Below are 16,640 nucleotides of genomic sequence, written 5' to 3'. Positions count from 1 at the left end.
TGCAGTAAAATCTGATCAATATTATTGGTAGTTAATACATTTGAATCCCTGACAATGATATAGCACGGCTACAAATCAGGTCTGGTGGCCTGTTAGTCTTTTCCAACCTAAACAAGAATACCATCCAATATGACAATATTTACACCTAATTGATAGCAAGTGAAAGTGACACAGTATGAGTGCTCAATGCCTGCTGTGTGACAATGGGGGTAAGACAGGTGTAGGGAATCTGCGTGAGATGACAATGTACTCATAAGTGTTCTGTATCATTATTATAATATGACAATAGCAAATGTGTCTCAGATTATTATTTGTTAGAGTGAGCCAATCATGGTGAATCTAACGACAGTTTTTTCTCTTATTCGCAAATGTGAATGTCGAAGCCTCATTAATTATTTTCTTGTGCCCCAGGTGACATTATCTACAAAACCTCAGACATTGATGGCTGTGAATATTATGCAAAATGTAGCAATGTGTGCACACCTGAAAGGTTTGTGGGTCAATGTGTTACAACAACTCCCACCACCTCATCTTCAACGGAGTCCACTATTAGTAGTCCTTCAACTACCCCATCCACCTCGCTGTATACAACTTCAATTGAGTCAAGTCCAACACCATCAACAGCTGTTCCAGTAACCGGCAGTCCAAGTGAGTATGAATTTACAGGGTGTATTCAGTGCCAGCACAAGGTGGTAAAGTAGTATTATTTAGATTCAGGGACCTTAAAAAATGATTCATTCTGCAGGGTTATATTACAATGCAATGACATCTTCTAACTTCTTCCTACGTACTGTATAACTCCTATTGTAAGCTGACACAAAATTGGAGAAAAATAGCTGGATACCTTGATGCTTTAGAACTTAAAATGAAAATAAGGCTCTTTGCATTCCTATTTCTTGCCAAATTGACTTGATACATAGTTTACAATATTTCTAAGTATGAGTTCGCCAGCAGAACTGCCCAATTAAAAGTTAAGATCAACCTGCTGTCACATTGGGACACATGATATATATTTACATTTTAGTACAATTGATTAGCTGCCAACTATGATGTATACATACATACTGTAATATATATATATATACTGTATATATATTGGTAAAGAAATAAATAGACAGCGCCTGTGATACCATACACCCAAATTGCTGCAACCCTGGTCCTGATTGATAAAATGCCACACCCTGCACAGATGCCTATATGCAAAATATATATATAAAAGTGACAAAATGGGCAAATGAAAAAATGATATAAAATATAACCATACAAATAAACAAAATTTCTAAATTGTTAACATAAAAAAATAATAAAAAGTTCAAAAAATGTCTGTTAAAAAATGAAAAATAATAATAAAATGTCCTGGAACTGTGTAAAAAACCTTAAAGGAAAATTGTGGTCCGGGCAGCTTCATTCTTGGGGTCAACAACCTCCCAAACGATACCTATTAGAAAAAAAGAGAAAGAAAAAGCGCCCGATCCATGTGTAAAATCCAATAATAAAGGTTTAATTTACCACGAACACAGACAATTGCACACTCACACTTTGCCAGTGTATTATAAGCGTTTTATGGGACAAGCCCATGCACCAAACAGATGTCAGACCGCAGCAAGTTCCTTCCGTTCCATCTAGCTGTGCAAACCGCAAGGCTTCACTGCTGCTGGTGTCACCGTCTCAGCGTCTCTCCGGCAACCCGAATGAGCAACTTGCAGTTCCTGATCAGCACGGCCCGGCACGGCTCTTTCTCAGATGAGATGACAGGGAACTCCTGTACTGGTGTCTGTGTTTAAGGGTCTGGACTGCTCCACCACCATAGTTCCTATACCACGTGACCCGACGCGTTTCTTCCGACTCGGCGGATTTCATCAGGGGATATATATTTACATTCTAGTACAATTTATTAGCTGCCAACTATGATGTATACATACATACTGTAATATATATATATATATATATATATATATTTGCCAGATACAGGTAGCTAAATAAAAGTATGCCATTGATACTCCAACACTTTGTAGTTGAAAGGTTCAGGGTATTAAACTCTTTTTTATTTATTTGAATATTCTATAGCCTGTGGGCCGTGTGTGTGCCAGATGCCAAAATGTGGATCCGGCTATCGTGTGGTTTCCTTCCTGCCACCAGGAGCCTGCTGTGCCAACATTACATGTGGTAAGTGCCATTTCACGGACATACTCTGCCTCTTAGCAGTTAGCAGTCATGCAAAGGTGCAAGATGAGTCATGAATATATATTCCATATCTGATAGAAGCCAATTCTTACAGTGTTACCTATTATCCTTCAATAGGATTCCTTCTAGCTAATACATGAGTCCCTATTGTAGACTGAATGAAAAAGCACTGCCAATACCAGTCTCCCTTAATGCTTCAGTACCTGTTGCACATTAGTTTGATGTGGAATCTCTAGCATTTAAATAATCTTTTATAAAGAAAGAGCAGAATATACTGAATAAGTTATATGAAAACAAAGTTTAAAGGGTACACTATTATTTCATCTACTGTATGAAGACCTCTTAAGACCCATTAAATGGTAGCACAACTTCCAACAGTTCAACATGGAAATAAGCAAAAAAAAATAAGTGGTTGTATCCTACCTTGTCTTTTTTATCAACAGTGCCTGACTCTGTGTGCGTGGTTGGAAATGATGTATACCAGGTAAAATACTGCTATTATATACCTTTTTATACCTACTCACCTGAGCTGGAGACTACTATGTATAATTAGTTCATAATGCTCTGGCAATGGTACAATGAAGATCCCACATAAAGATAGATGTCTTCTTTTGGGGGATATTCTATTACTATTATTGGTATATTTTTTCTCAGCTAGAGGACTTTAATTTGCACGTCTTTTATGGACTATAATGTTAAAGGTGGTGGTGAATTAATGTGTTACCCCATTCTTTCTCCTCAGCGTGGATCAATCATCCCTCAACCCAAGGATGCCTGTCAGACGTGTGAATGCTCCCACAATATGGACATGGAATCCGAGTTCTATGCTGTAAAATGCCAGCCAATTGTGTGTGAGAAGACCTGCAAGGAAGTAAGTTCTCTCCCTGCGGTAAAACCTTTTCCATGAGAATCTTTTATATTCCATGCTGCTTTTTTAGCTGAAGACCACGTGTGGATTCAGCCCTGTTCTATACGCCCTGAGCCCAGTTGGTACTAGACCAATTCTAAACTTGTCAATATCGGCTATCAATGAAAAAAGAACCAATACTCCCTTTTTGTAAATGTAGATGCTTTATGCCAAGTCATAACAAGCTTTAGGGAACTCCATATATACAGTACAACTACACCTGTTCTGTATTGCTTAAATAAGGTTTCTGTTGTCAGTGAAGATACTGTACCTCAGATACAGCAGATGTTGCACAGGAGACAGCATTATGATATGTCTGATGTAATTGATAATTACATAGTTCAAATTCAAATATTTGAACGACATAATTTTGGCACCAATTACAGCTGCAGCGGCATGTATTCAAAAAAACCACGGCGCCGATTTCGTGTGCTCTGCTGTACTCCACGCAGCATGAACGCGGCCAATCGCCCCAGGCACCTGCGCTTATCGCAATTGCTTTGTTGAATTTCATGGATTCTGTTTCTTTGGGTGCAATGAAATGAATGAATTGCAATGTGTACAGTACTGTGCTACTGTGCCAATTTAAGGTGTTTAAAAACCAGACTCGCGTCTTAAGGCGGAAAGGTTGGAAGACATCCCGCGTCATGACATCGGTATCCCAATGTACACAACGCGTGATTTGTTTAAAAAACGGCCGCTGCAGCTGTACATCTCTTGCTCATCAGACATTTTTAAATGAGCAGATCGTTTTGTATACTGTATGTTCTCACCACGATCGCCTCTTCTCTCTAACTTTTACCCTAGGGTTATGTATACAGGGAGAAGACAGGGCAGTGCTGTGGTGAGTGTGTGGCCAAACAATGCACCATGAAGGGAGAGAAAAATACAGAAGTAGACATTAAGGTAACTCTTAAGCAAGATGTGTCAAACTGTATCAGGCTCAGGGCATGAGCCTCAACTAAAAAAAATGTATGGGACACTGTATTTTAACAATGCTCTATTCAACTCTCGCAAACACAAAACTTACTTTATTTCTTCACTGTTTTATATATTATCACCTCCAATATGTCAGATGCCTTATATCCTTAAATTCTCTTTCACAGCACCTTATATCACATACTGTAGTTATTTCACAATGCGGCAGTCACACTTTGTGGGCTAGGGTTGCCAGGTGTTCAGTATTGAACTGGACTGTCCTGAATTTGGACACTGTCCAGTAAAAAAATAGATTTAATACTGGACACGTATGTGTCCGGTATTACCTCTCCGGACATAGTAACCTGACCGGCTTGGGGGGGCCATGGGATTTCCCCAAGCAAGGAGAGAGCAGGGCTGTTTCTAGAAAGCTGGGCAGCTTCCTGCCCAGCAGCTCCTCATCGGCTGCTGCTGGGTAATGCAACCAATCAGGAGGAGGTGTCAGGAGCCTGGGGGTAGGATCAAGGAGAGAAGGAAACACCATGGAGAGGTGAGGGTTTGTGTATGTGTCTCGAGCGTGTCGCACCTTTCACCATTGTGTCCAGTATTTTTGAGGAAGCCACTTGGCAACCCTAATTGTCGCAGACTTCATATTATCTCATTCTCTGGACTACTTTGAGGTCCGATCATTTCCACCTTGGAGGTTTAATTTAGATACTAGAAGATTCATAATCCTGTCTTCATTCTGTAGATTGGGGATACTTATCGTCCCAAGGGAAGCACTTGCAGCTACTATGAATGTAACGAAGAAAATGGCCAGCCCATCCTGACCAAGGTGAAGAAGGTTTGCCAGGAGCTGGACATCGCCAAGTGTGACCTGGTATGTTATACACTCAATCACTTAACATTTTCTGACCAAGTAATGCTTATGATGTACTACAGTATATTATGTTATTGATATACAGTACCATATTATTTTATTTACCATTACTGCACTTTTGGAATAACCTTAACACTTTGTACCTAGTAGACAAGTAAGAGACAGACTTATCAAGATGAATTTGCCGCTTCATAACAGTGGTAGTATTTTAAGCTCAAACTCCTTGTCTATTTTAGAGTACACTTAAATATGATGAGGACGGCTGCTGTCAGACATGTACACCTAAATCAGGTAAGAAGGGTATACGGAGTAGACAAGAGTCTATCATCACCGGGACTGTATGGCTCAGGAAACTTGGGTACTATATGGATTAGTGAACTAGTGGGCTTAATGGTTCAGGAGGTATGCAAAGGGATATTAAAAATGGCATCTCTAAGACAGAACAACTGAACAGAATTGGGCAGCCATACATACTATAGCATAGGGCTTCTTAATACACAATTAAGGGAATGGGCATGGAAAACCAGAGCATGTTGACCCTGGGATAGAGCATCACTGGGGGATGGCACTTGTGATACATCTAGAGAAGACCAGCGCTAGACAAAAGTGATGTGACTCAGAACATAGTACACCTCCAGGACATAGCTTAGTGAATGGGTACCGGTAGATCCTAGAAAGTCCAGGGAACTGATTGTGTAATGAAAGTTCCTCTTTGATTAATACTTTTTTTTATATATAAATTAAAGTAATAGAAAAACCGACGATCATAGAAAATTGCGGTGTTCGAAAGAATGTGACAGTCCTGAGACAAGATGACTGCGAGCTGGCGGTGGAACTCTCATACTGCGGAGGCCCCTGTATGGGATCTTCCATGTAAGTCAATTATTCACCCATTCACCGTCAGAGGGGGCTTTACTACACTGGGACTTCATTTACAGCATTCCTACAAGCCCAACATACTCACCAACTGGATTCCAAATAATGTGATCATACAGGGCCTTTAAACTCATTTCATTAGATCCAAGCTTCAATGATTAATAAGCACGGGATCTAAACAATCTCTACAACTTTAGAGAGTAAGAGATTTAAAAATAATTCTGATACACAAAACAGTTAATACTGTAGATTTAAAAGCATCTATATTTTTTATGCTAAACGGGGGACTACTAATGCAATTAACAAAAGTATAGCAAGGTATAATATAGGAACAACAACGGCATATACTGTAACAGCCCACTATGTATAATGTTAAACTTTCAATTAAGGTTGGGCACGTTCTTGTGTTTGAAATCTGAATACCATGGATGAAATATTTGATTTGAATTCCCAGCAGTTTGAGAATTTGACGTTCGAGTCAAACTTTGGAAATAATTTTGGAATCAAAATGAATATCAAGCCAAAACCCACAAAAAGCTCAACGTTGTTCACCCCTTTTTTTTTAAATCAAAGTGTAGTAACCACACAGTATGTTTTTACAGAACTCATTCGCCACTTCTGTAACCTTTACAGTGCTCTAATGATATGTCTTGTATAGCATGGGTCTTGGCATGCCAGAGACCCTTGTAGCATACCAGGTATGACATAGACATTTCCTTATTTTCTAGAAGTTGATTGTGGGTTGACCACTCTGATGAAGCAGCCAGCTTGATAAAAACAGCAGTGGATCCCCCTCCACTTTTGTTTCTGGCTTCCGGAAGTGCTAGAGGTCCCATGGCGCTCTGGTGCTGCTGGATCCCTGGCACTGTAAAGCTTTAAAATGTGTGAGATTTTTAAAGCTCATGTTCTAAATCCACTTATAACAACATGTCATAACTGTCCATTAGGGAGACAAATTACCTGTGAAAAAACCTAGTTTTCTTCAAGGCCAATAATGGTGACTTCAACCCTACACTAATATCTAAACAAATATCTGACACATGCTTTATTTTCCCAGGTATTCAATGACTTCGAACAGCATTGACCATAAGTGTACTTGCTGCTCAGATCTAGAGGTGGGACAGAAGAGCGTCCAATTGCTGTGCACCAATGGACAACGCAAGAGCTACACTTACACTGATGTGATAAGATGTGGCTGCGCTGGGGCCATCTGTACCCCTGAGAAGAACTACTAACAATTGTCCAAATATTTCAGGGAAAGTCAGAAGAGAAACTAGAGCTATGAGAGCAGAGAGCTAGCCATCTTCTGTAAATGTCCCTTGTTCCCTACCCGAATCTTATATTATGATTTTAGAAACTAAATGAGTAGAATTTCACATGAGTTCTCCTATTCCTTCTTGGCTCTAAATTGGAAATGTGTAGTGGTGACCAAAGCTCTCAAATTGCCCAATGGCAAGTCCAATGAAATAGCTTAAGGCTTTTAGGGATATAACTCTAAGATGTATGTTATGATAAGCGATGGATGGAGACCCTTTATTAGTGTTACTTTTTTTCTTCTTCTGTTAATCCTATTTTTTATGTAAACCTTAATAAACTTCAAAGTTCAAAGCAATAACCAGCAAATGTACTACTTTGTTCATTGTGACTGCATGGAGAGGCGTTGCATGGGAAATTTAAGAGATGGTGTGCTTATATAGGAAATAATATCAGTCCCTTACCGGGAGGGTAATCTACTCATTATAACAAAATAAAAAGACAGAGGAAGACAAATATCATCTACTGTTCCAGTCACATGGCCACAACATTTAACAACAGACAAATATATTTCAAAACCTCATCCAATACTTATACAGCTAAACCCCCTTATAACGCGGTACTTGGGGTCCACATATTGCCACCGCGTTATAACGGGGATCGTGGGGAAAAAATGGCCACTGCGCCCGATCATGGGTTCCAACGGAGGTGGTGTGTGTCTGTGTGAGAGGGGGGAGGGGAGGGAAGCACCGGCAGCATCAGCCCCAGCAGCACCAGCCCCACAATCCCCAGCACCACGATCCTGTAACATACCGACATGGACATTCCTCTCGGCAAATCCTGGAAGTTTGCCCCCCCCCCCCCAAAAAATATATTTTTAAACGGGAGCCACGCTCACACCGCGTTATAAGTGGATCCGTGTTGTAGCGGATCGCGCTATAACGAGGTTGAGCTGTAATACGTTTTCAAGACTTATTGTGCTACAGTACATATTTTCAACACTAATTCCTAATATTTACAACATCTGCTTGGATGTGAAAATACTTGAATTGTTTGACCACACCACAGTATTAAATAAATACTACTAAGTTTAAAACGACTGTAATTGCTGTGTAATCTTGTCACATATTAACAGTTTTATATCAAAGATCGCATTTATGCATGTATGTGCAACATAGAAGCCTAAAACATGCCAGCGAGATTCTGTAAAGAATAGAGAGACAGCGCACATGTACCCCTAGGTTACGGCCCCATTGGTCACGGTTGCACGTCTGGGAATGAGTGCACCCGATTCAGCCCGACCTGTGGTCTGCGGCTGCGCTTGCAGTGGAGAGCAGGAAATCCGATGGAGGGGGAAGGTGTGTGGCGGGGGCGTGGCCATGACGCCACGCGGCTAATTCGCCCACATTAACTGAACCGCCACGTGATGTGACCTTGTCAATGCTCGGCCGTCGCGTCAAAAAACAAAATCCTTGTCTTTTGGCCAAGGCGGTCGTTCATCGCGCCTTGTGAGTGCACGCAGACACACCGACTGGGGCCTTCCCCATAGAGGGCTGTGCTCTGGTATGTAGTGTGCATGCCATAGCACACGCATCAGTGGTCACAGGGGACATAGCCTTATGGAGACCGAGCTGTCAGTCACTGAGCTGCTCTGCGAGATCGTGTTCTGCAATGCATTGAGTTTGCGCTATACAAGGCTTTGTAAAAGAGAAGAGCAGTGACTAACAGCTTTTCCTCAGTGGGGGTGTGGGTACACAGTCTCTTGTGGAGTGGACCCGCCAGTATGTATGTATAGTACATGTATGTATGTATGTATAAAGATTATAAAAACAATAAGAGCTGCGCTCAATTTGTTGTGACTGAATACAAATATGAATTGCACAGCTAATAAGTGTAATGGTGTCTAGAATCACCACTAACAATATGTAGCCCCCTTTCCCTATGACAATAGGAACTACACGTGCTGACGTTACCTGTGACTCACAGAAGGCCTAAGCCTCAGCCGCTGGGAGCCTTGGGTGTGCTCTCGCCCTTCTTGGTACAGCACCTCCACCTGATGAGGGATCCCAACGTAGTGGGACAACCCCTCACAGGAACCAATTACAGTGAAGAATACAAAGAAAAGGGAAGTAGCGCCAGTCAGTTAACCAGGACCCAACTCTGACTAAAACAATAAGTACAAATACAATAAAATACGGATATATATATATAAATATTATAATGTACTTAAAGTCCAAGGAGGTAGTTCCAGTCCCTCCAGAAACAGCTTTGTAGAAAAAAGAAAAAGTCTTCCAGCGCGGAGACTCAAGTAGTATATATATATATATATATATATATATATATATATATATATATATATATATATATATATATATATATATATATATATATATATATAAACTATTGACAGTCCCGATGCAGTGAAAAATAGAAAACATATCAGTGCAAATAATCAGTTCACTTCTGGTTTGCTGCCTCTCAAAATTGTCGGCTCCGCAACACAGATCAAAAGGAAAAGAAAAAAAGAGAGCGCACCACCACTCATAGTATAGAATATAAAAATTATATTGGCAATGTGAAAAAGGTAAGTAATGCACGTACAAAAAAAGTACGTTTAAAAGCGCTTTTGACAACGACACTCAGCCTGTCCGTTGTGTAATCAGAAGTCCACCGATCTGCAGCCAGCATCTGAGCCAACTGCTGTGTGGGTGATTCGGCTTGACGACCCTCAAGGTTACGCCCTCCACTGGTACCGAGGGCAGCCGTTGTTGTTCACAGATGACGACGAGCAATATGTAAAAATAAATACAAATACATGCACAAAAAAACAGTATATATATATATAAATATATAAATAGATATTAGGGGATAATTAACCTCTTGAGTGCCACTGGAAAGCCGAAGTAACCTCATTGGCACTAAAATCACTTACTAGTGAGGGTGCCTGAGTTTCTAGCACCCCTACGAACTAATCCCCATGGATTCTCAACCAACAAAAAGCAAGTTGAAGAAAAAGGTGCACTTCTTTGACTCTCACAAATGAATTGCTTCGGTTGCACGCTCAACACCAAAAAGGACGCAGTCAGTATAAAATACAAACCTGCTTCAAATTATTTATTAACCAGAATCGACGTTTCGGTCCGTAACTCGGGACCTTTGTCAAGATAATGATGTACCTTACAAACACCACGTATATACATACAGTATTAAATGATTAAACACCTGTGAAATTAGTGTCATCAAGTTAGCTACAATTCAGACGCCATTCTGGTTTTTTTATACAGACGCTGCTACATCAGTGTATACAAATAGTTACCTGGCAGCAGTTTAAAAACAGAAAAGAGGCAGGCGGAAAGTTCAATACGGCTGTCATGGTGTAGGGAAATCATCAGCGATCAACAGTGATATCTTAACCCTTGATAAATTGTGAATTCTAACAAAACATATCAAACACAAAAAAGAATAAAAGACTGCAAAAAGAGATGGACACGCTGACACAACGAATAATCAATAATCAATAAAAGCCAATGTGGCATATTAGTGAATGCGACAGAGTGGAAAACATTCATAGAAAGTAAATCACAGATAAATAAATGACAAACTGCCAACTAGTAGCAGCAAATTGATTAGAAATATAGCGCAACTTTAAAACATTGTTATGTATCAATACTAACTCCCTAGAGGCCTAAGTACCTGATATTGGAATATGTATGATATTTCACATTATTGCAAGATATTATCATGTTTCGAAACGCTCTCAGCAAAAGGTTTATTAACCCAAATCTTAACCGAATAATTCATTAAAGGGTCATGCAAAGTAGCCAGTACATTCATGAAGTATATTCAGGGAAAAAGAAGGATTATGTAATATAAATAATTTTTGAAAAATCTAAAATTCATATCAACTATCCCTCAATTTACATATGTAACCTCGAGCACCGTAGGTATCATACTCCAGTGTCACACCATAGCCAGCCTATTAGCATCCAGACTGCTCACTGTATTTTAAGCCATAAAGGAGATTCTACCTGAAAGTTTACAAACATTGGTTTCATACAGTATTTGTAATCATTTGTGCCTACTGGATTGCAATAGACTCTGGTTTGTAAAGGTTGAAACCTTAGGCCACGGACAGTATAAAAAGGGGTGGATAGTTTATCACATCTTGTGAGACCTTAAATCTAAAGTCAAAAATGAACAGACGATATAGTTCTGTGGCTACCGAAATGCTTTTATTTGTGCGAGCTTTCAAGATACACTGATCTCTTCTTCCGGCGATGTTACAATGGATAAAGCAAGAGAGGTTTTTACTTTAAAGCAGTGCATCCTGGAATGTATCTGACTGAAGCCTATCCCTCCCCCCCTGTGCAGTATGCGATTTATGACTAAGGCTGCATCCATAGTTTAGCAGTCAGTGCTCCTCCGCGCTCACGCTGAGGCTCGTCTGCGCAATCAGGAGCGATTGCATGAACTAGCAGACGAGCCAGCGTGCGCGATCGGGAGGCGGGGCACTGACGCCACTGGGCCAATAGCCCGTGAAGCGCCTATGTCAACGTCACGGCGCCGACATCACCCCTGGTGCTTTTTCCATCCCTCATTCAGTTGAGAATAGAGAAAATGAGACTAGAAGCCAAAAAACACTACAGTACTTGTGAGGAATCTGTGTAACCCCCCTCTAAAGGACTTCACATCAGATTAGTTATGTACAATGGCAATGCTCAGCCTCTCAGGCCGTCATAGGCTGCAGGGTAGGTGCCGGCTGGGCGTGGATGTAAGTGAATGGAGAAAAAGATGGACTCCTGGAAATTCTATAAAACAAAGTCAGGCTTTATTGACAGCCGTCTAAAACACTTCACATGTATTGACATACTGTATGGTGTACCTTGACAAAAATTTGTGGCAATCTATAATTCTCTGGATGTTATCCCCTGGTAGTTCCCACTCCTATGCAGTGGAGCAGCAGTACTTCATTACCCATTGAAAAGGATGAAGTGGAAACAGCTTGCAGGGAGGATAGGTTGCAATGAGAACCTGCGGGATGGGCAAGTTCCGTGTGAGTGCTCACTGCAGTATAGGCAACCATATGAGGACAGTGGCGATCAGGCTGCAGTAGGGGAAACCCTATAAGACCAGGAGATTGGCATCTCCCTCTCACAAACGTGGGTTTCCTGTTTCTTTAACGTGTGCTAGCTTAAAAGGGGCACGTTACTAACTGGAAAAACCCTACTGTATATACAGGACTCACAGTGAGGACCCCAGTCAGAACTCTGAAGAACCTGCTTCTAGAACATAAGGGGCAGATATATACTGTATACCCTTACATTGACTTCATACATCACACTGTTAACCCCGTAAGGCAATCAACCCTTTGCATAAACTAGTAGTTCCCCAAGAGGGGGGGCTACATGTGCTAAGGTTTCACCGCCACTTCCTGTCTCAGAAATGACAACGGATCTATTAAAATAAGAGCTTTTAAAGTATTATCCTAACTTCAACACTTCACATCTGTCTCCTGAGTTGGCTGAAAGGTCATGTAGCTCTGCTATTTACACCTCACCTTGCACAGATATTGGAAGGTTTACAGTGCAAACACAGCTGTGAAACTACTCTAAATTATATTTCATTACAAGGGATCTCAGCTGACACATTTACCTCTCAGTACAGGGCACACATTTCTGATTCATTCCGAGTCTAACAATGGGTTCACTTGGCATGACACACTTGTATTGTCTTGTAGACTGGGTGCTAAGATCATGTGAACCCTGTGCAGTCAGGGCGGGCTGATCTCCACTGCTCTGTGATCCTTGAAGTCCTAATATTTTTTTTATGTGTCCTTTCCTTTTGGAGAGGGAACCTGTGATGGGATCAGTGGGAAAAGAAGGGGAATGTGAGGCTTCTTCTGTCATGTAACAGAGATGAGTATTGAAATTTTTTTTTTAAATGTCATTTTTACCACCCGCTCTGTTACAGTATGAGATCAATGGGAATTTGAGTCAACAACTACCTGAATGGCTGCTTCAGCGGATGTAGGAGAAGTCCCCTTGTGTGAGCTGCTCTGGGACACCCAGCTATTTTATAGTTATTGTTTGACAATGAGGTGCAGAGACTCCCTCCATGTGTTGCTGTGTCAGTCAGGGCCACAGCCACTGTGTGAGAGAATCAGCTGCTTCGCATCCTTGTGTGAGCTGGCTACGGTATTTGACACAGCTACAGTCACTGTGAAAATAAGGTGCATAGGCTCCCTGTGTGAGCTGCTCAGTGACTTCCAGTTACAGCCACGGTGGAAACACATCCTCCGTGGCTCGCCATTATTGTCAATGTGAAAGAGAATTGGATGCATGGGTCTCTCTGCTTCTTTTGCTCAATGTTTCAGTTTCAATCATTTATCGTGGAAACAAACCTTTGTGTTGGTTTGTGATTTTTAGGTTAAATGATTAAGAAAATTAATGAACTGCCTGGAATCCATGCGGCCCCATGTACAACAAATGAGTCTACGGTCCGTTAAAAAGGAACAAATCATTTTAAATGAAGAAACATATGACACATATTGGCCCAATAATAGAATCCCATCAATAATGGGACTCATTAGGTAGTGTTCAAAGCTATTTTAATTGGTAAGCACAATGTCTAAAACAGATGATTAATACTAATACTGTAGCAACCTCTCATGCATGATCTGAGGGAAATAACAGGCATTGTTATAAAAAGCCCAATCAGTCAAACTTTAGTGCATACAGTATATAAAACAACCCAGAAAAAATACAAATGTTTGAAAGGGGTCAAGAAGATAAACTAATATGGGACAGAGTGTGCAATGTCTTACTTCTTAGGAAAGGTTAAAAGAATGGACAGACGGGAGACTTCCGGTGACGTCAAGGAGAATGGCGGTTTGAGAGACGAGCTCCAGAGCCCATCCAAAAGAAAATAATAGCACAAGCACATACCACGACAAAAACACACCAAAAGTTGAGAAATGTTTAATTAAAGCTTCCAGGACATAATTCTACAACATCTTTCCAGGTTGTAGGAGCGATTTTGCTCTACCCCCCAAAAAGAGGTGGTCGGCGCCGAGGAGGGAAGAAACCGCCATTGCACTGCGGAGAAAACTAACAGCAGTATAAGCTCTCACAGGGTGAGCTGAGTCGACATCGCAGCGCTGCAGACCCCGCGGCCCCTCCTCCTCCCTACGCTAAAATAAATTAATTAACATACACTACATATAACTAACCTACGGAGCAAGCTGGACTGCAAAGTTGTGGAGCATCACAGAGGGAGATCGCGGAGAAAACCAGCAGGTTGAGCCGGATCAGCATTGCAGCGTTGTGGACCCCGCGGCCCCTCCTCCTTCCGGTGCATATTTAAATAAATAAATAAACAATAAAATAATAAAACTAACCTGGATCTAAGACGGGAGGAAGGAACTCTGGACCAACTCCAATTAAATAAAGTCCCTTCCTATCCCGGTCGCAGGGCTGAGGAGGAGGAACCACCATTTTGAGCTGCCCCAACCAGTAGTGGCCTGTATCTTTTCCCTGGTAGCTCCGTGGGGGGTGCTGGGGAGGAGCCTTGGGGCCTCGTTGACTCCAGCCTCCAAACTGAGAGGGGGGGAGTGTCAATAAATAAATAAATAAATAAATTTAAAAAAAAAAAAAAAACACAACAGTAAAACCTTTAAAACACAAATTATTTACTTTAAAATACACTGAACAGGAGCAAGGAGTGAAGATGTCAAATAAACATAAAAATAAAACGCCAAGTGTCTCCACATATTTTTCGCCGGGTCCACGGCCGTCCCACCTCAATGAAGCCTCACAAGATGGCGGTTCCGAGTGTATACCTGAAGAGCCCGCTGAGGTCTCGGTGATAGAGGGAGGCGGATTGAGGGGGGAGATCAATCGAGAATACATGGAGAGGTTATTCTCCAGAATGAGAAAGGGGTTTCAGGAGGACCTAGCCTCAGCAATTAAAGAGGTGAGGTCTGAGATACACTCCCTTACAGAGCGCACAGATACGCTAGAACACAAGATAGAGGAGGTGGCAGGAGCACAATCCTCCATGGAAGATGATATGAGCCGGATGGGGTTCGAAATCAGAGCACTGAAGGATCAAATTGAAGACCAGGAAAATAGAGACAGGAGGCAAAACCTCCGTATCCGGAACGTTCCTGAAAATGTTTTAATGGAGGCCTTGGGGCCATATCTTAAGGATCTCTTTATAACAATAGCCCCAGAACTAGCTCTAAAGGACATTGAAATAGATCGAGCACACAGGGCGCCTGGACCAAAATCCCCGGATCCAGGGAGAATAAGAGATATCCTGGTAAGGTTCCACTCTTACACTGTTAAGGAGAAAATCCTAAATGCCAGCAGGCAAAAAAGTGTCATAACTTTTCGAAGTGCCCAACTCCAGATCTTCAGTGACCTCTCCAGGGCCACGATAGAGCGAAGAAGGGAAATGCGTCCAATTACGGAAACTCTGAGAAGCCACAATATACGCTATCGTTGGGGCTTTCCCTTCAAGCTAATCGTATCCATCAATGGCAAATTCCACTCAATTACTTATCCAGAAGACGCACCACGCTTCCTTAAGGATATAGGCCTGCCCCCAACGGCGGTCGCAGAGGAGGAGCAGGAGGTGGACGTGGACTCGGTGCAAACGAGGAACAGGCGAGCATCTATTCGAATTGCATTCAGGAATAACTCCAGGCCTGGGGGCTGGCAGGGGAGGGGGGAGAGGTTTGGGGACCCCACGCTGCGATGAATTGTGAAACCACGAAGGCTAGGCGCCAAAATCCTACTAAAAGAATGAGAGTCCAACACATGAAGAAACCAGATCTGGCGTATAGGAAGCAATGGTGGACAATGAGGGTCAATTTCAGGGTTGGGGTATTAGGCTGAATATTTTAAGTCACATATATGTTGAAGAGTTAATTTCGTTTATAAGATGTTAATTTGTTTAAAGTTAAAAAAAAAAAGGGAAAAACTGCAATGCACAGATGCCTCCTAGGACCTGGAGACAGGGAAAATAATATGTATGCTAGAAAAAGTTAAAGTGCCTTTATTAATTAGTTTATGTACATAACTGGTAGAAATGAAGCACGAAAGGAGGGCTCGGAGTCCTCTCTCAGGGAGCCGTTGCGGGGGCGCACAGGAAGTTCTCCAAAGAGCAATAAGCTCTTACCTTCGGCCACTAGGGCACCGGAGGATCCAATGTTAGGGCTCTTTAAAAGCCCATCTGTTTCCTTTCCTATCTTCTTACTCTATCTCCTGTCCTATACCCCTCTCCCTCCTTCCCTCCCCATCCCAGACCTAAGCTGCCTTGGGAAAGCGGCCGAGTCAAGGGTCTCAAATCCAACAGCCATGAAATGACTAATACAACAACATTAAAACTTATATCCATGAACGTGAAAGGTTTAAACTCAGTGAGGAAACGAAGATTAGCTCTGCAGGAACTGAATAAGCTCAAAGGAGATATCCTTTTCCTGCAAGAGACACATTTCAACTCTATTTCACCCCCCAACACTTTTAATAACACATATCCTCAGGCGTACTATGCATCAAGCTGCAAGAAGAAGAGAGGAGTGGCCATTTTATTTCGTAGTAACACTCCTTTTGCGATAGA

The 16,640-nt window shown here is 41.7% G+C and overlaps 1 protein-coding gene across 1 annotated transcript in view; it reads left to right on the top strand.

Annotated features, from left to right (window-relative positions):
* The window catches only part of LOC142463850 (uncharacterized), a 42,175-nt gene extending 34,831 nt beyond the window's left edge, over window positions 1–7,344 (top strand). Inside the window, exons 34-42 of the mRNA XM_075566662.1 lie at window positions 412–648; window positions 2,068–2,166; window positions 2,628–2,668; window positions 2,927–3,055; window positions 3,899–3,997; window positions 4,761–4,889; window positions 5,126–5,180; window positions 5,636–5,762; window positions 6,823–7,344. Coding sequence (XP_075422777.1) covers window positions 412–648; window positions 2,068–2,166; window positions 2,628–2,668; window positions 2,927–3,055; window positions 3,899–3,997; window positions 4,761–4,889; window positions 5,126–5,180; window positions 5,636–5,762; window positions 6,823–7,000 — 1,094 coding nt within the window. The 3' untranslated portion in view covers window positions 7,001–7,344. The remainder of the gene's footprint in view (window positions 1–411; window positions 649–2,067; window positions 2,167–2,627; window positions 2,669–2,926; window positions 3,056–3,898; window positions 3,998–4,760; window positions 4,890–5,125; window positions 5,181–5,635; window positions 5,763–6,822) is intronic.
* Window positions 7,345–16,640: the final 9,296 nt, after the last annotated feature.

This window comes from Ascaphus truei, chromosome 12 (assembly GCF_040206685.1).
Source record: "Ascaphus truei isolate aAscTru1 chromosome 12, aAscTru1.hap1, whole genome shotgun sequence".
Classification (NCBI taxonomy): Eukaryota; Metazoa; Chordata; class Amphibia; order Anura; family Ascaphidae; genus Ascaphus; species Ascaphus truei.
The sequence above is the reverse complement of the archived record's forward strand: the minus strand, read 5'-3'. Positions and strand labels throughout refer to the sequence as shown.